At 41.4% G+C, this 19,479-nt stretch overlaps 1 protein-coding gene across 2 annotated transcripts in view; it reads right to left on the bottom strand.

The window, feature by feature from the left end:
- Positions 1-504: 504 nt before the first annotated feature.
- Positions 505-19,479, bottom strand: part of STARD13 (StAR-related lipid transfer (START) domain containing 13) — a 38,411-nt gene continuing 19,436 nt past the window's right edge. For both annotated transcript variants that reach the window (XM_010191288.1, XM_010191289.1), the window contains exons 6-13: positions 17,526-17,685; positions 12,916-13,114; positions 9,625-9,832; positions 8,578-8,692; positions 7,592-7,813; positions 5,404-5,621; positions 1,001-1,177; positions 505-622 (exon numbers count right to left, since the gene is read on the bottom strand). In XM_010191288.1, the coding sequence (XP_010189590.1) occupies positions 505-622; positions 1,001-1,177; positions 5,404-5,621; positions 7,592-7,813; positions 8,578-8,692; positions 9,625-9,832; positions 12,916-13,114; positions 17,526-17,685 (1,417 nt within the window). The remainder of the gene's footprint in view (positions 623-1,000; positions 1,178-5,403; positions 5,622-7,591; positions 7,814-8,577; positions 8,693-9,624; positions 9,833-12,915; positions 13,115-17,525; positions 17,686-19,479) is intronic.

A 19,479-nucleotide genomic window follows, 5' to 3' on the forward strand; every position in this document is an offset into this window, starting at 1 on the left:
CTGTGATAATAGCAAACACAGCTTATGCAGCAGTGACACACTGAGAAACAAAGGACAGATTCATTTAAGGACCAACTGATGCAAGTGATTTGCACTGAGTTATATACAAAATAATTAATTTATACATATACATATATATAGATAGATATAAATATATACATACTGTACATAATTTATTTACAATTAAAATATGCTTCTTAGAAGCCTTTAAATACCAGAGTTCTGTAACACACGAGTAATAGCAATAGACTGATTTTAAAGTAATAATGATAAAAGCTCTCTGAAGAAATGTTTACTTCAATAATTGAAATTAATACAGGAGGGATATGATGGAGGGTAGATAAGTCTCCAGAATAAAAGAACTTTCCTATAAAATTCCTGTTTCACCTTTGTACAGACCCAGGTCTGGTCAGATTTCTGTAACTTAAATAAGATCTTTGCTTTCAGCCTTCACGTTCCCTGCCAAAGCCCAATTTATGCTCACGCGCTCCCAGGAACACTTCCTCAGATTTTCGTTTCTGGTCCCTCGGCAATCAGAGGCTGAAATGAGTTTCTGATCCTGGCAACTTCTGCTGCACACAGATGTCCAAAGCCTTTGTTGTACCACTCTGGGGAATGTCCTCTGAAGAAGTGGAAAGACAGTTATTGAGAAACTCAAAAACTCAAGAAATATGCCCGACAGGAACGTGCTTGCCACACTTCTTACTCTCTGCTGCCCATGGTGATGGTGAGGACTTCAAATACTTGTCATTGTAAGTGTACTCTGAAGTTATCCCTTGCAGTAATCAAATAAGCAGCTTTTATTTCTATGATCACATCATAATAGTGGTAGATGCTGAGTGGAGAAATTAGCTTGGTGGATAGAAAAAACTGCAGGAAGACTCCCAAGCAACAAAGCTACATTGACCATGTCCCCTGTTCCCAGCACCTCCTCCCTCCCTGAGCTGGAAGTTTTTGCCCTGCTGAATGGAGATCTGCTTTTTGCAGGTGCGATACTTACTTTAGGTCAATTCTGCAGATATGGGTCAGCCTGGCTTTTCCTGAGCCACATGGCTCTATCAAGTACTGAGAGTCCATCACGATGGCTCGCACAGATCCCAGAAGAGGAGCCTCTTCATGCTCCACAGAGATGGCAACCAGCATGCACATCCCCTTTGGCAAATCAGTCCTCCATGTCCTGCATTAACACATTCAAGATGTCATCACTTTAGTAATAAAACTTTTGGGCACATGAGTAAGAACCTGAATTAAAGTCACAGTTTGCTTGGCTCTTTATCCTTCTTGTAGCCTGCAATGCCACTGTACCGTTCTAGGATTCCCTGGAGGGGTTTTGTGTTCTAAATTTGTAGTCACTATTGCTCGTAACAGGTGACAAACTTACCAAGCTCAGATTTTAGAGCTAGATCCTCTCCTGTAAACTAATTAATTTCAATGGTGGGTACTATAATTTTGAAAAGATCTGCTTAGAGGTTTGGGTATGATACACTGTACATGAGAAAACAAATCAACCCCCAAAACTCCCACTTTCTGAAATGACTTGGGGAAAGATCTTGCAATCAATGCTATGTACATTATTTTCCTGAAGGACAATATCCACCTGATGCTGCCATTGTCCCTCTACCCCAGTTGGGAGTCTGACCATGATGCTGAATGGCCACCCATCTACATTGCTGCAGGCTCCAGGTGGAGAAGTTTTGCTTGTCCACACGAGCACTTTGTAACCATCATGTGTTACAAGGCATGATATGGCTTTTTGCAGATAGACAGAAGTTTTGGAAAGGACATAAAGTGTGCACAAGCCATCCAACAAAGGCTGAAATGTTGGATTGCACCTGTGCAGATTTACAGAATTGATACAGTCTGGCACAGCAGAAAGCCTCACTACTACCCACACTGGCTGCTGAAACTCCAAGAACATGTTTCAAGGGCATCCGAATAATTAAAAAAAGGGCATCCTTTCATGACAAACATTTATTAATGGCATTTATTAATGGCATTAATTTATAGTACTCTTGGTGATGAAAAGTATAAATGCAGCACATTTTACCAGGAAGTTCTGCTGCTTATATCCACTGATAGACAGCAGCTGAGGAAAGTCTCCTCAAATGGCTGTTGGCCAAGTAGCAATGGCACAGTAGAGTCTTACATGGCTTATTTGTTGCAATAGCCCAAGGCTAGAACTTCATGTTAACTCCTTTAGGAATGACAGCGAAGTTGAGGCTCACTTTCTTTAGGGTAGGCTTTGGTTTGCTACCAAGCAAACGCTTGAACCAACATCCTCACCAACCATTGTAGCGGGACTGGTCAAGCAGGCACCTACAAAGGCATTGCTTATCCATTTGCATCCTTCCTCCTCATTGTGACTCCAAAAAAGAGACATCTCTTGGAAAGGTCCTCCTCCTTTCCATTGCCACATAGCAAGAGGCAACAAGCTTTCTGCATCCCCTGCTAACATAATCATGTGCTTGTCTACCTCTTCTCCCAGCAGGATCTATGCTCCCTTGCAGGAGGAGAAGGTCATTTTCTATACCATACAACCACACTCTGTCTCACCACTGTTATTGAGTAAATTTTACTTGGAGAAAAAGTAATAGAACAGTGAAATTTCTTGACCATGTCACCATGCATATCAGTTAGCCAATGGCAGGTAGTTGATTTCTTATTACCCACGTTTCTTTTCACAAGCAGGCAGGTTTTGGGCTGGCCTGTTAAGATGTACTTTTATTTTGAGTTCTGTCAGTCATTTTATTTTTAATCCCCTCTCCCAGGTTTCTAGCCTCTCTGACATGCTGCAGAAGTTTTCCACCAGGTTCAGGAGACCTAGACTTTAATAATTATGACTTTTTTCTTGTTCTGTAAGCAGTCTCTACATATTCTGGTGTCTCACATCTTTCTCATCTGCCTTGCCTCTCACAGGATAGGTCTATGCTGTTTCCTATGCTGTAGGAAGAAATGAGAAATTCCCACCGTGCTGTGTGATGTGCTTCATCTTGCCATGGATTGTCTGAGGCAGGGATTACCCTGCCTTGGGAAGTATCAACTGTAGCAGGTAAGCTGCTTTCAAGGACTGTTGAAGTTTGGACTTCAGTAGATAATTTTCACATTCTGCATTTTTCTTCTATGAAATTGAGTTGCTATTCAAGACAATGCAGCAAGATACTCACTTCAGAAGGTTTCACATGTGTCTGTGCATTAACAAAAATGAGCTATATCTTGGCAGATGAAACACGTGGAGAGCAGGAAATCACACCTCGGATTTACTGTGAATGCTTGCACACTGCTTAGATGTGACCGTATCATCTTGATAACTACACAGCACTTGGGCAATTTGTCAAATGGAAAACTATGTATCCCAGAGACTGCAGAAGATTTATGATTCCTGTTGCCAGTTATAGATTTAGGTCAGTTTCTGTACTTCTCTAAATACCTTACAGTAGTAGAAATGGACATGACACCTAACTGACAGAGATGCTGTGATACTTAATGAACATTAAACACTTGAGGAATCTTTACTGAAAAGTGACGCCTGTGCAGGGCAACTGAGAGCTGTGTCAGATCCCAGGCATATGAAACATCGCCCCTATCCTCTTACCATTAGAGTCTTCTCAAGGGAGCCTAATCCCCTTCTCATGACTGTCAAATTAAAAAAAAACCACAACAAAACAAAAATAAAAAAAGAACAATGAAGTTTATCCTTTCACAGCCAAAAGTTTGACTGGGAAGGGGGAAAACTGCCATCCGTTAAAATACATTAATTCATGTCTCCAGAGGTGAATTATAATTTCACTGTTCACTTCCCACCAATCAAGGTATCAAATTGACTGCAATATTGCTGGCTAACCTTGCTCTAGACTTAATGATATAAATCAAAACAGATAAACAATGGAATCTGACAGATCTGCCTGATGGCTCTTTTCAGCCCTTAAAAACCTACCAGGATTCAGTTTTATGACATGTATTTCAGTCCCTGGGGATCATTCTGCCTGGGTTAGTGAAAAGAATGAGAACTTGATGGCGAGATTTTCCTTTAACTGATGTGACTGCTCAGCAGGTCTTTAAAGAACATAAAACACCATGAAACCTAATAGTGAACTAAGTGGGAAATAAGAGGACAGAATTATGGTCATCAAAGCCTCCCCAGTGCTCCCAGGCAATCTTTTTGGTGTGATGTGGAGTGCCAAATTTATCACTTGTTTAAGTCAATAAAATTATATAAGAAAATTAATTATAAAATAACATACAATATATATTTTATATATATATATATAAAAATAATTAATTTAGCCCAGTATACTGTGGGAAGGCAAAAGAAATAGAGTAATGGGTGAGCTGGTGTTTTCACATTATAAAGATTTTACAGAAAATATTTTTAACATGTTTCCCTAAGAGTTCCAATAGTTCTTCCCTTATACTGACAATATCTGCATGTTATCATTCTCTAAGAGCATACTGAAGTTCATAGAAGGGATGTTCTATTAGAATTACTTTTTATAGGGCTCATCTTTTTCCTTCAATCTTTGTTCCCTCTAATACAATTCTGACTCACTGGACTATTTCCTTTGTCAAAACTGCTTAGTATTTCTCTGGCACATCATTTCAATCAAAGAAAGCAAAGACCAAGAATGGGAATGCACAAAATAATCCTGAAATAAATAACTGTAGAACTGACCCTGTAAGTGAAATATGTCAGCAGCTCCACAATAGCTCCTAGCAAGCAAAAAGCCAGGATTTCAAAGGCAGAAGGTGCATAACAGGAATTTATTTTGTCTGTTCTGTGCAGGCAGATAGACAATGGCAGAACTGGGACTGAATTTAGAATATTGATACACAGCTACACATTTATTTGAGAGATGTCATCCCCTGGAAGACAGTCAGAATACATCTACTGCCTCTTTCTGTTCATTTCTACACCAAGATTTTTATGGGTTAGCATTTCTTGGTCTACAAAGACTCCAACTGCAAATCTAAAATAACAACTTATATAGACACCATATAACAACCTTAGCTTAAAAGTCTCACTGCCTTCTCTACTAAACATTTAGCTCTTAAACATCAAACATTCCCCAGAGAACAGCAAAAGCAGTGAAAAAAACAACTGGGTTCTATTTGCACCATTTTGACAACAAACAAAGCTAAGAGGGAACAGCAGCTATTACCAGACATCTGTTCTAAGGAAGAAATTATATTTATGGCCTCAGGAGTATGTGCTGCTCAAATTACATCAGAGAAAAGGTCAGCATGCTCTAGGTGTACCATTTTAATTCAGTTTGAGAAATCAGCACTGCTGCCCAGAAGTAGAGTTCTCGAAGCACAATTATACAGATGTGAAGGCTGAGGTAAGACCAGATCTTCCGTGTAAGCACTGTGGGACACAAAGGTACTGGAGAACTGCCCTTAGCTCACCTCAGAACGACAAAATCTCGGACGGGATGAGGAGCCATGCTGTTCAGAATGTACTGGTAAACTTCTGTCTGCTTGTCCAGGCTCTCGACCACCTTCCACTGCAAGAAGTCCTCGTCCCAGAGGTGACGTTCTCTCAGCACTCGGTTCAGGACAACTGATGGGGGGGCTTCCACTTCCACTGAGGCTTTCCAAAGCCGCAGGGGGTTCCCATCCCCAACCTGGAGTAAAGCAACAAAGAAGATAAAAGCCCATGAGGTATATGCATATGTTCAGCACAGGATAACTGATGGCAGAATCTTGGTATGGGTATCTAGCTTTAGCTTAAAAGCAAGCATATCTCCCTGCTAACTATTACTATAAATTGCTATTGCTGCTGCTCTTCTGTATGTGAAAACCTATGCATCCTAGTCCTGGATGGAAAACTGAAGTGATACATTACTTCTGCTCTCACACCAGTGTATATCTGGACCAGATCCCATGGTGCCAGTGGAGCTGCTGTATTATTTCTAGTGTGAAAGTCACTTTTTCAAACCCAAGCATCCCAAGTGTAATGAAAAATATATGTGTGTAGAAGTAAAAATAGATGAAAAGAGAGGCTGAAACCCTGGGCTGAAATAAAGCTACTACCTTGGGTAATCTGATGCACTAGCTGGGACTGAGGGTCAATTAACTTTCCTGGTTAATTGGTGGAAGAGCAGAACACATGTTCATTCACTTATGTGTCAGATACACAGATGTTTGCTCCTCAAAATAGCCGCAAGGGAAGTATTGGGAAAACGTCTTTCAAAGAAGGAATACACAAACTGCTCGCTAACTCTTCCCAGCTCACCACTCCTGTTACTGGTTACACCTCCACAGCATGCAATAAGGGAAGCGGAAAGTGCTAGGCTACATAGAAGATGAATATCCTAAATTCCACACATACAGCATTTCTGCATGGTTTTAGGGATGTCATATTTCAGGCAGCAAACAAATTAACTCTAAGCACTAGGATCTTGCAAGCCCTGCTTCCTCACATATCAATGCTAGTGCTCCCGAAACCTCCAGCGCCTCCCACAGCCACAGGATCATGTCCCCAGAAACCCAACTCCCACCTTGAATTATGTTGCTATAATTACTCCTCCCCAGAGTTCTCAGTTCCTCCATCCTCCTCCTGCCCTGGAGCCTCAGGGACTCCCAATCCCCTCTGTAGTCTCATATGCCCTTGACCCCAGACCTGTGCCCGCCCCTGTTCACTCCCTTGCCTCTGCCACATCCTGCTCCCACCTGAGCCCTGCTACTCTCTCCCCAAGCCCCTGCAGGCCCTCCCTGGAGAGGTCACTCACAGCAGCTGGCTACAAACCAGAGTAACTGTGATTTCTTTGCCCTAACAGAGGGGTTGCACTTTCCCAGACAGGGATAATGCTTCCTCTGGCCCCTAAGACTCCCTGCCCCCTCACTGTCCAGGTCCCACGTTCTTCCCAATGCCCTTCCCTACCTAACCAGTGTCACCCACCCCTAAACCACCATCTCCTCTTGGTAGTGGCCGCTGGTTTGCAGACCTCTGTTTTGCCACTGCATTTCCAGAAGCCCTGAACCCCAGTGTCTGCAGGGACACTGCAGCCTCCTCCTCCTGGCTGCAGTGGTCTGGCTTTCCCTGCAGAAGTGGCAGAGCCTGGAACAGCTTCAGAAATTGTGATAAAGGTTGCAGATATCAAAAAGGTAGTGGAAACAAGAGGATCAGGGATAGAACTGGCCATATGGCTCGCCTGGCTAAGTAAAGCAGTGAACAGCCTGAAGAGGGTTTTTAATGCTTATGTTCTGGCTTTGTTCTCCAAACCGCTGGCAAACAACAGGACACGGTCAGAAACTTTGCCTGTTCCCCAGTCGAAGAGCTTGCCCAGGTTAAGTTGTCTGTTGTTTAAAGTCTCAGATTGCTCTTTGGTTGCTGTATCACTTACTTCATCAGTTTTGGAGACCTTAGCTTGCTTTGTGTGCCTTTTCCTGGAATCTCATACTCAAATCACAATTATGTTACATTCTTAACTGCTTTTAGTGGTCTTTAAAAAAAAAATAAATCATGTGCCTCACCAGACACAGGTATGTATACAGGGTATGCATTATGCCATGCAACAAGTCAGGGTGGCGCACAGCTAGGCTGTATTTTACTTTGGTTTCTTTACTGCTTCTTCATGTCTCCCCAAAATACCTTTTTGTAGGCGAGTTCTGTGTTCTCTGTGCTGGAACACGTGACCCATCCTTTGAATTTCTCTTTTGCTTCTTTCTGGAGATTCTGCATGAGACTTTCCAGGTACATCTGATAGTTCCCTCCTTCCTCATCCACTTGTTTCCCAAGCTCGTCCAAGGTGGGAGAATGCACTTCTGCATCGATGTAGGAATTTCGGGACTGGGCGATCATCTCGTGTGGGACCTGTGCCACAGAAGGGAGGGAAAACACACAGGGAAAAACCTTCAGCTGAGGACTTTTCTTTAGGGCAATGTGTTTCTAGGCTGATAGACCATTCAGCATCCAACTGAAATGAGAATATGATCTGTAAAATTAATATCTGTCTTTGCTTATTATGCAAGATGAGAAATCAAGGCAGTATAATGAAACAGTCCACAGCTCAGAATAGCACTACTGATGCAGAACTGTATTAGACTGACCACCTGCATGTCAATACACCTGTGTTACTCCTCTAGCCCTCCAAAATGTTGCTTCTGGGGAAGTGAGATATGAGCATTAGCTCTCCTCCACCTGCAGTGAAAGTAGCTGCAGAAATGACTGCTTCTCCCTATGAGATTTTAACTTTATTGCACGACACACAGAAATAAAAAGTATTTGAAATTAGTAAGTTTCAATTGAGGTGCTAAAAGCATTATAATAAAATGAAATGTTAAACCAGCAGATTTTTATTTGAATTAAACAAAAATTTCCTAATCCAGTATTGCGGGTTGAAAACTGCCACAGAATAATTACCCTGCATTTTTAATAGTTGGGTCTTCAACTGTTAGAAGGGAACAGTCATAAAGAAACAAGATAAATAAACTTTAGATGGAGCAAGCTTACAAATAAGTGAGGCACCATCAATCTCTGAGCTAATACAAGACATAAAATGTAAGCATAAACATAAATACTTCAAAGGATGCTGCATTATGTGGCCATGAATAATGCTGTTTGAGTCTCTCACTCACCTCAAAAAGTTTGTTGCATTCCATTATCATGTGAGCAAGTCCCTGAGTAGCTGCCAGGTTTTCACTGAGGTCCTTCTGATCTGGCTTCCCCGTTGCATATTTTTTCTGTATTACTCTGTAATTGAATTCAGTGTCTCAGGTAAAAAGAGCTGAATGTTTTTAATATGAAAGCAAACAGCAGCAGGATGTTCGAAACACCAGGGAGAAAAGTCTATCTTTAGTTTTTATTTATCACAAAGATTGCTCAGACTGTTGGTCCTTTTTAAAAGGAAAAATGTTTACCTAAAATACTGCTGAGCTAAAGGTAAACGCAGGAAAGGTTGTGCATGTCCTGCATTAGGTGGTGTACATTTTGAAATGGATTTTTAACAGACATGATGTACAGTGGTTTATGTTGTCACTGGTTAAAACACTTGCTCAGGTGCTGGTTATACACATACTGACCAAGAATCTCAGTGTGTTCTGGACTAGATGGGGGGAAAAAGAAGTTAGAAGGGACATCAGATTTACACCAGTAAAGTTTAGCAGGGTCTATGCCCTGTTTAGTCTACACTAGACATGGTGATGTTACCTACCATCTTAATATGGCCTGAAATAAACTCAGTTTCCCAAGTGGCAGAATGTAGCCAGAAAATAGAGAGTGAAAAACCATTCACTGAAAATCTCTGTATTAAAATCCTTTAACACATGGTCATTCTTTGACTTCAACCAGAGCAAAATCAGGCCCTTTCACTTCACAGAAGCCAACATTACTTATGCAAAACTCACTAGTGCCCCATTGAAATTTTGCATGGAAAGCAGGCACTGCATATTCACAACAGCCAGCCAGAAATGCCTGCTGGGCTTGTGAAAACATCTTCTGTACACAGACAAGTGTGCTTCTGGCTTCCTTTCTGGACTTTCCCCTCTCACTGAAGCCATGCCCTGTGTAATGTGTGCTGGAAAGCAGATGCTTTGGAAAATTTTATCCTGCATGCCTTTAGAAACACTGAAGGCATCATTTTGTATTAAGGATGTGACTATTTATAGCATTGAGAATAAACTTACCGTGGCGAGCTTTCTTTCTTCACTATATTGAGATGGAAGAGGGACGGGGCCAGACAAACAGCTATGTTCATAGGAGTCATCTGGTTCTCCTCCACGGAGGTGACGTCGCTGAGGAAGCACAGCAGAGTCTGCAGAACCTCCCGGTTCTCATCGGACATCAGCATGATGGCTGCCTGCACTGCCTGCAGCCGCTGCTCCTTGGGGACATCTGAGGAAAGGCAAAGGACATTCGGGAGGTCAGCAGTAAGATCAGATAAGAGCCAGGAACAAGATAGAGCTAGCAGAGGCATTCACACTCTGGGAATAGCTTTCTGAAGAGGCAGATGGCAGGAGATGAACGGGTGAAGACCAGCTGGTTGTTGGAGGGCTGTGGTATTTGCTCCCCCATCAAGCACAGCTCCCCTAGCCAGTGTATGACATTTCTCTGTGTGATTGAAAGGCTTTTCCACAAGAAAGAGGCTGAACTTCATTTAAAGGTTATGAAGAGAGAGTAGTAATCAGTACTCATATCTTCAAATGGTATTTTTCAGGTTTCTTTTGTCCACTGGGGAGACAGTTCGAAAATCTTAGGGAAGCTTCGGGAAAATACTTACACTTGTGTCCTAAACTGTAAAAGAGTCTAATGGAAGCAGTAATGGATATGCATACATAGCACCTAAAACTGTCTAAAACTACCATAAGTTTTCTCAGTTTGGACTTGGAGCCCTCCTCTGGGTATTACATATACTCTATATAATCACATGGAAGAACAAAAGCAGATTTACAGTAGAGAGAACAGCCAGCTTTTAAGCCCTTCCTGCTAGCCTTGTTACAAGCACTTTGTTTTAAAAGCTTTTAGACATGAATGACAAACTGAACACAGCCCAGTGCTTCTCATTTTCTAGAAATTTTCTAAAATGGCAAGGCTAGGTCTTTCTGAGAAGTCAGAGGACCCTTTGCTGAATACATGCAGCCTGTCTTTTCTCCGCACATAGCCTCGTGGTACTCAAACACCTGCACGGTTGCACTGGTGGGTCTGCTGCATAGAGAAGACCAGCCAGCCCTTCAAGTTATAGGTAAACATTAGGCAACTGAGGGTTTTAGGAAAGTAGATAAAGTTTCATCAGTGCTGTGCCATACAGACTGCTACACCCATCATCTAATCCCCAGTCCTCTGTGTTATAGCAAATCAGGCCATTCTGGATATATTAAAAAAGTCCTGGATTTATGAAACGGATCTTCAGTGAGTCCCAGAAAATCAGAAATCCCTTGCCAATACACTCAGAGAGGAAAAATCCTTCCTTCACATTAATAATTTGTTAAACAGTTTGAAGGGGAAGAAAAGCTCCCAGCTACAGATTTATTTAATTGCAGACATTATGAAATACAATTGGTATCCCAGCAATTTTCAACATTTTTCTTTCTGTGAAAGGAGTTTTGTCAGTACTGTCTAAAACAGAAAAATGTATTTGTTGTTGGTCACAGGGGAAAAAACCCACTGCTACTCATTCTTAACCCAAACATTGGTCTCCAGTGTATACAAAGTCCATCTTTTCCTGTTCCCACCTTGGTTTAAACAGATTCATCCTCGAGTCTTTCGGAAATTCTTTAAAATACTGGTGCAGTTCAATAAAATCTTTCCTAGCACTTTTTTGCCTCCTCTCTGATCAGTGTAAAGAAGAGTTCTTCAGACTTCCCACTGCAGTACCACATAAGCTTACAGAATCAGTCCATGCCCCTTTTAACATGTCTTTGTTGGCTGGTAGCAATGTTTCACCATTCAGCTCGTGGCTTTTGTAAATCCTAACACCAAGCTCTCAGCTCCGAGACAAGGAGTCCTTCTGGCTACAGACCTAATAATGCCAATGACATTGAGATCTGCCATGTCTCTCTTCCTTTGGTGAGGGGGTAGTTTACTTGCAGTCTCTCCCGTGCCAAGATAGAACATTCTCAATTTTCATCAAGCTTAAACTTAATAGTTTAAAGGAGATTTGTTTCCAAGGACATGTAGAACATGTCCTTCTAGAGAATAATCTTCTCCTTGGCCACTTCACTACAGAAACAATTGTGACTGCCATTTTAATAGCACAAAGAATTTCTGTTGCTTTTCTGAACAAGCTCATTGATGCGTGCATAGACAGACAAGACCTGCAAATTGTGAGCAGGAAAGAAGAGGGGGAAATGATGGTCCAGGGCCAGGCACCAACTGTTTCAGTTCATTTGTATCCCAAGTCATCATGTATGACCAAATCCACTACATTTATTTGCAATGCTGTCCCTCATGTGGAGGATCACAGCATTTCTCTACCAGCTACAGACGCTGTGATGTTAAATACATTAGTGACTATGCTCCACAGACAGATTTTTACAGTAAAGGGAGGCAACGGAAGTAACTTAGATTCTTTAGCACTGGGATTATACAGTGTTTAAAAATGGCTTTCTAATATTTTGGCAGCTGAAATGTCTGCAAGTGAAAAGACTAGACACACTTCTCTTTAGTGCTTCCAATTCTTTGGCTTAGGCTGGCTGGATACGCTTTTCTGCATCTGCCAGAGCACTGGCTGACTGGCCTTCATAATGGACATTGTCAGGAAAAAACTCTTAATTCCTCTGGCTTTTCAGTGTTTTCCTCACTGTTTATTTCTCCCTCAGTCTGGAGAAGAGATACACAGTCATTTCCTGATTTACAGGGATTTTCATCATTCTGATGCATTTGAGTCTCAGATTTTCCTGAAGACTGCTTTTGCTAAAATGAAAAGAAGAAATCCTCTGGGTTTTCTTTCTCAATAAGACCTTTACATAAAAGCTGAGGATGTAAAGGAAGGCAGCTGTTTCTTGCATGTACATTTTATTGACTATAGGCAAATAGCCATAAGGCACTGCAAGGAAGAGGACAGCACAGGTACATGTTCTCATGGTCAAGTGCCACTTCTCCATGCCCAGATGATTCACTGGTACTGAGATGTCTGCATGAAATGGGCTCACAGTTTAAAGAAGTCTGACAAAAATGTGTGTCTTTGTGCTTTTCATATCCATGGCAGCCTGTCCTCTGGCTTCTTTCCGATGGTGAGGCTGATATTTTCAAAGCTTCAAATACTGTCTTTCCATTAAAATTCCTAGTATTTTGACACTGAAACCTTCAGGCGGTTCAAAGAATCTCAGAGTGAAAGATTTTGAGGGCAGAGAGGTTCTTTTATACATCTTAAAGGAGAGCAGAAAGTATCCCACACAGTGTTAACATACCAAAATTATATATTATTTAATGCTATATTATAAATAATGTTTTATAATAATAAAAATATTGCAACTTACATTGGTAGATGTGTAGAAAAGTCTCTCCTAGCTTGCTTGTGAGGAGAGGTTCCGGCAAGTCCCTGAAAAATTGCTTTACCATGTCTGCCACATCATATGCTGACTGGTCTTCATAGCAGACGTTTTCTGGGGAGCTCTCATTCATCTGACGTAGGGCCTGAATTCGGGATTTCACTCCAGATTTTCGAAAGAGACCCACCTAAAAAGGGAGAAGGTTGAATTGGGTATAAAGAAAATGTCACTTAAAGAATGTGTGTGTATACACATATATATATGGGTATAATCTGTTACAGGGGACTTTGATCATACCCGAAGCTTGGATTGCTTATTTTAGTCTAGGCAGCCACAAGGAAAACATGCAGATGTGATGGTTGTGACTTGCCCACAAGTCCTGTAGGCAAATGCAGGCTCTTCTGGCAGGACTGTAAGAGTTAATAATGTCGCTGCTCTGTATCCCATCCTAGAGGGAGAGTTCAGAGTGCATGTGGTTTCCCTGTCGCCTGAAGAGTTTAAGCAAGATGCTCAGCTGATATAAATCAGTGTGGCTTGCTTGGCTTGGGTGACTGTCTGTTGATTTACTCCAGCTGAGAATCTGGTTTCTCATGTTTATTTGGGTATATATTTTGAAGACTAACAAGAAAATATTATGCTCAGCTAAGTAATAAATGCTGTGGCAAAAGATTAGTACATCCTGGTAGAGCTTTAAAATCAAGACCAAATCTATTTTTCCTTTTCCTCCTCTCTGCTTCCAACAGTTTCCCCAAATCCCACTGAAAACCCCAGTTCAAAAGCAAGGGCCACAGAGAGATTACTTGTGCAGTGTCACCAAGATACATTTTTATCCTGTTTGCTTTCTATTGTCAAGGAAACGGTAATTCTTCAAATGATGCCTTCATGGCAGTGCTTGCCCTTTTACATCCTCCTCCCAGTGGAATTCCCCTGGGGCAAATTCCTGAGCCTCAACCACATTATATATTCCCAAGTCAGTTTACTGTGTTTCATTTGCGCAGTGTCAGCACTGTTTTCCTTCAGCTTTGAAGGGGAAAAGGTGAAATATTGAGAAAGGCCTATTAAAAAGGCACATTTCAAGTTTGGAATTGTAGACTTCTGTTCCTCCGTGCCTGCTGTCTTTCTGGCAGTCAGTTCAGCTTTCTGCATGGCGTAGTCCACCAACAAAAATGTGGAAAGGCAAGGAAATATTGCTTTCTCCCCTTCCTTCCCTTATTTCTGCCAGCACAGAGTTCATGTAGTACCCTCCTCTCCCTAGAACACCTCCCATGCTCAACTGTATGGTATTCAGGACTTTTGTTAACTCACATATTAATGGCACTAATTACATAAATCACACACTCAGCAGCTCTGTGAAGGGATGTATTTGTTTACATGGAGATGAACTGCTACACCAGACTGGCTGTGAGCAGCTCTTCTGCTATGTCTTATTTATGAATTTACAGAATCACAGAATATTAAGAGTTGGAAGGGACCTCAAAAGATCATCCAGTCCAACCCCCCTGCCAGAGCAGGATCACCTAGGCTAGGTCACACAGGAACGCGTCCAGGCGGGTTTTGAATGTCTCCAGAGAAGGAGACTCCACAACCTCTCTGGGCAGTCTGGTCCAGTGCTCTGTCACCCTTACAGTAAAAAAGTTTTTCCTCATGTTCAGATTGAACCTCCTATGTTCCAGCTTGCACCCATTGCCCCTTGTCCTGTCATTGGCTGTCACTGAGAAGTGTCTGGCTCCTTCCTCCTGACACTTGCCCTTTATAAATTTATAAACATTAATGAGGTCAGCCCTCAGTCTCCTCTTCTCCAAACTAAAGAGACCCAGCTCCCTCAGCCGCTCCTCATAAGGATTTAGCATCACTTGTGAACTAAATTTATGTGTAGGAAGTAGAAAATTGGAGTCTGCCCTGTCTACATCCCAGTGCACTGTATTTCTGTCCACAGGTGTAGCTCTGCTTTTTGTTCTGACAAGATAATACAAGGAAAAGCATCTGGCTCTTTTAATCTCGTTTTCCATTTCCCTTTCTCTTCTTCTTTTTAAATCCATTTTCCTCTTAGAAAAGCGTGCTGAAGATGCAGAAGGACACATGCTAATTCTATCCAGAAAATATAGTTTTGGCATGGGGTAGATAAATGTGAGAGCTCAGCTCTCTGCTTTTGATGGAAAGTGTCCTTGCTGGTATAAAGACCCTTTAGAAACTTCCAGCTAGGTCTGACTCAAGAGGTCAGACATCAAATATCACCTGCTGCATGTCATTCTGCTACTCTCAGTCTCTGTTTTTGTTTAGTTATATTTATCCAAACTCCTATTTCCCTTTTCTTTGTAAAAAATAATGACTAATCAAAAGAGGACAGTTCTTTATTTGATAGAAAAAGATGTTTTAGGCCCTCTTCTGCAATATTACAGACTCATTCTGTAAATAAAATGAGCTTATAAATCCAGTGATTTATCAGAGTTTAGTCTGGCCCAATCTCTTTATTATCTTCATGCTGCGGATCATCTGTCCTGCAGGTAGCCATATGATGCATGACAAAAATAAAGATACAGTTGACAAAGGCAAAGCAGTTTCTATTTCACAAGTTGCAACTGAAAAATCTCTCCTACAAATAATGGTGAGGCTCCTCATCGCATCTTAGACATTCTAGTACCAGGAGCCAGACCTTACAATGATTTAGAGCAATCTCAACTTTACCAAGTGCGTGCAGTAGAAGCTCTGATGCCTCTTCAGGACTTCAGACTGCCTTCTGCAGTGCACAAAAGAGACACATAAGCAAGATGCTGGAGGAGACTGGAGGCTGCTCAGACCTCTGGCTGGGCAATTTGAATTAAACAGGAACAAAGAGAGTGACTGTAAAGCAGAGAAGCTGAATTGCCTGGAGGGTTTTGGTCTAGAAAGGTTTTTGGTGGAATGATATTTAAAATTGTTCTGATCTGTACTTCTCCTCCTTCATTTTCTATTCAGTCTTCTCCCAGTTCCACTCTGAGTGGAAACTCAAGCTAAGTTGAAATGGCCCTTCACATACCTCATACTTCCCACCAAGTAAACCCTCCCTCTTGGAGCAGATATTTGTCTGAGACTGCCCATGGACACTCCTTTTGATGGCCTCAGATCTCTCAAGAGAATTTCCTTTCTCTTTGGCTTTACTCTCCCTTTTACTTTCTCCTCCATTTATCCCCCCTCTCTTTTCTTTTTCTTCCTATTGCTCTGCCACTTAGCTGACAAGCCCATTCCTGTCTCCACATCTCCTGTTCCTTGTACTAGGGCAAGTGTCTCCTCTAATCCCATCACTGATTCCAGGCTTGCTTCATCACTTTTCTTCCTGCACTGGGTTTCCCAGCTCAGTACACAATCCCAGATTACCACAGCGATAACCAGGCATGTTAGCTGCTGAATACATTTCTTCTAGTTGTCTCTATGCATCTTGCCCTTCCATCCCCTATTAATACATTTCCAACAGCTATTCCTCCCACCCCTCAACACCTGTACCACCTATGGTAGGCAGAACTCATCTCAATTTTGACACTCAGGAATGAGTTGTCAAGGTCTGACCACTACAGGATCTCTTTACAGTCAACAGGGAGAAAAGATAGGAAAGGCCTGTAAGCGAAATAGCTGTGATTCACAGCAAGGCATTTAATTTTTAGACTTCCATTTTGGGGAAGATAACTGTCATCCAGCAAAACAATCTAAACAGCAATCAGAATAGTGATCAGAAAATGGAAAGATTCAGAACTGACCACTTGTGTGGCTAGGAAAGCAGCAAAGTCTGCAGAGTAAAATGCTGGTTACTCCTTTTGAAACTACCACTATCTAAAAGCAGTTATGGAAAAGGTCATATGACATGAGGTCAATAATAGTAGAGGACTGAACTTAAATCAGCCAGGAGGTTTCTCCCAGTCCTGCGTTCATAAAGATGCATAACCTCATCCTTAGGGGAAGAACAGTAAAAATATGATTGGTATGTCCCTGCTCCATAGCTAATGGGAATCAAAAAGTCTGAAATACTTTGAGCACGAAGGTCTCACAGCTGGCTTGTTGCAGCTAAGAACACTATAAAAGGAAATGTACTATAATGGCTTTGGCATTGAACCCCACTGACCTAACTCTATCTGGATGTATCTGACTTGTCAACAGAATACTTTAAATATTTTGCTGAGTTTTCTCTCTATTCTCGGACTTTTCTTTCTTTGCTAAGTAAATAAAACCTTTTGTACCATATCTTGTGAAATGGTGAATGCAGTTAACCTTCAGTGGCAACAGTCAAGCATGAGCAGTGCAGATACGGGTAGAAGCTGAGAGTCCTGAGCTCTAGTTCAATAGACATGAATATCTTATGTCATTCCTTGAAGTAGGCTATTGTATATAATAAATAACCAGGACTGTTATAGCTTCAGGAATTCAACAAATTAGCTGAATACAAATCTCAAAATGGCAAACTGTTAGTATTGGCACCAAGTATCAAAGCACCAGAGGAGATCTGGGCCCAACATGAGATTTAACAATCTTCAAGTAATTCTGGTGCTAAGTACAAAAAGATTCACCATTGCTTGCTTTGCGTGGCTTTTCAGAAAAAATCAGCCGAGTTCCTGGAGTAAAGTTCATACCTGATCTAGACAGTTGCTCCTTAAGTAGCGCAGTGCTTGTTGTATGCTCTGGGGAAGAGGCTGTCCTGTTCTCTGGACATGAACTATCAGAGGCACACCAAACACATTCTTGTCCTTGTAGTCAGGGACTTTCATCCTCTTCATGAACTTTGGCACAGACCTGAAAATTAGCATGAACAGGCTGCATGAAAATACCAGAGTATTTACACAGTCTCTCTTAGAAACAGTGCTGGCAGAAATTAGAAACTGAGGGAACCTCCTTTTTTTACAAAGATGGTGAAATAATGTTTAATGCGCAATATGTGGACACTTTACAACCGGTATAACTGATGGATTTCTTGACAATTTTTATAAGTAGATGGTCTCTATCTCTAAGGTACAGCATAACAATCTGTTCTAACAAAACCTTTTACTACTCAGTTGTCATCCAGCTGAAGCCAGCATGGCTTAAAGCATCCATTAGGGACTCAAAGGAATGGAACAGCAAAGCATGGAGAGGGTATCTGGGAGAAAAGGAGGTTCAGTTCTGTAACATGCTGAATGATTTTAATACTACCAGTTACATGATTCAGCATTTCTATTGACTAACAATTTACAGCAATAAATGATGGTGGGAAATCCTTATGTTTCAGATTAATCCCTGGTGTTACATGATTTATTCTAGTTGAGTGATTTAAGTGAAGCTGGTGAGCATGCTTTCTTCCAAAAATGATGGTGAAAACGAGAACAAACTGGATTCTCTCTGTGGGAGTAATGACTGCAGGGGAATTGAGAAAAAAAAGAAAAAAAAAGAAAAAAAAAAAGATGACTATGACCTGAATGTGACAAAGATTTTTCTCATCTGTGTGAAAAGGAGATAAAACTTTGGTTAAATGACCTAATGAAGGAGTACAGCATATAACTACAGCTATTTACAGTCCCACTCTTTATAAATCCTTAGAGACTGATTATACAAACTGAAGAAATATTTGTTGGGGGAGAAACCTCTGTACAAACAGCAGGATTTAAAATTTGCTGTATTCTAGTCTGCGTATTTGGAGCTGGTTAAGGTGAGAGTCATTTCAGTACAGAAGTTGTCAGCGAGCTGCAGGGAGCTGCACCAACAGAGAACTGGGGGTTCATCTTACTGAATTTTAGCTCTCCAACAGAGATTTATAAAGAGCTAGAAGTCCAGACTGCCTCTATACCCACTGTGGAGTAAGGGTGACCCAAACCCTAAGCCTTGGACAGAATAAGCTACCTTTGGAGTTGCCTGTCTTTTGCCACTGACTACAGACAACAGACACGACTTGCTCAGATTAGATTTACAACTTTTCGGAGCTGCTGATGTCAGTCAGGGGATTCTCACATGTAGTCTCTTGTATCTAATTTTCCATTTCTAAAGGGAAATTTATCTTATGTAGCTCACAGCTGAATTTAGTGGGATTTTGGTGAAGTACTTTGAACATGGAAAGCACCATGTAAATGTCAAGTCATATTATTTTTTACTCGGTGTCTCTGTGTATGAGGGAAAGTTTCTGTTATACTTTCAATTATTTCCTAGATACTTATAATCTCTTACCTATGCCCATTTCTATACCAGTATACCTCAGTTTGTGTGGCCCATCAGGCCACGTATACTATTAAACATGCAGATTTCTGTAGCCAGTTGCTGTGGAAGGAGCCACATTGCCCACATTCATGCCCATCTGCCCCTTACTCCACTCTCAGAGTGACCAGGTAGCTGCTGCAGCTGCTACGGCTGCAAGCTCCCTCTAACGCAAGTCCAGGACTAGGCTAAAGCTTACGTCTTTTGATCTGAAAAGTCCCATAACTGTTCTAACCCTTCTTTTAAAGTGCAAACAAACCAACTTCGAATACATGAAGTATCAGCAGCAGCTGTTTCTTTTTGAATCACAAAACGAATTTAGGGGAAGACTTACTGTAAACATTGCCTACTTTTAATCACTCTTTC

Source organism: Mesitornis unicolor, unplaced genomic scaffold (assembly GCF_000695765.1).
Source record: "Mesitornis unicolor isolate BGI_N332 unplaced genomic scaffold, ASM69576v1 scaffold6979, whole genome shotgun sequence".
NCBI classification, from domain to species: domain Eukaryota; kingdom Metazoa; phylum Chordata; class Aves; order Mesitornithiformes; family Mesitornithidae; genus Mesitornis; species Mesitornis unicolor.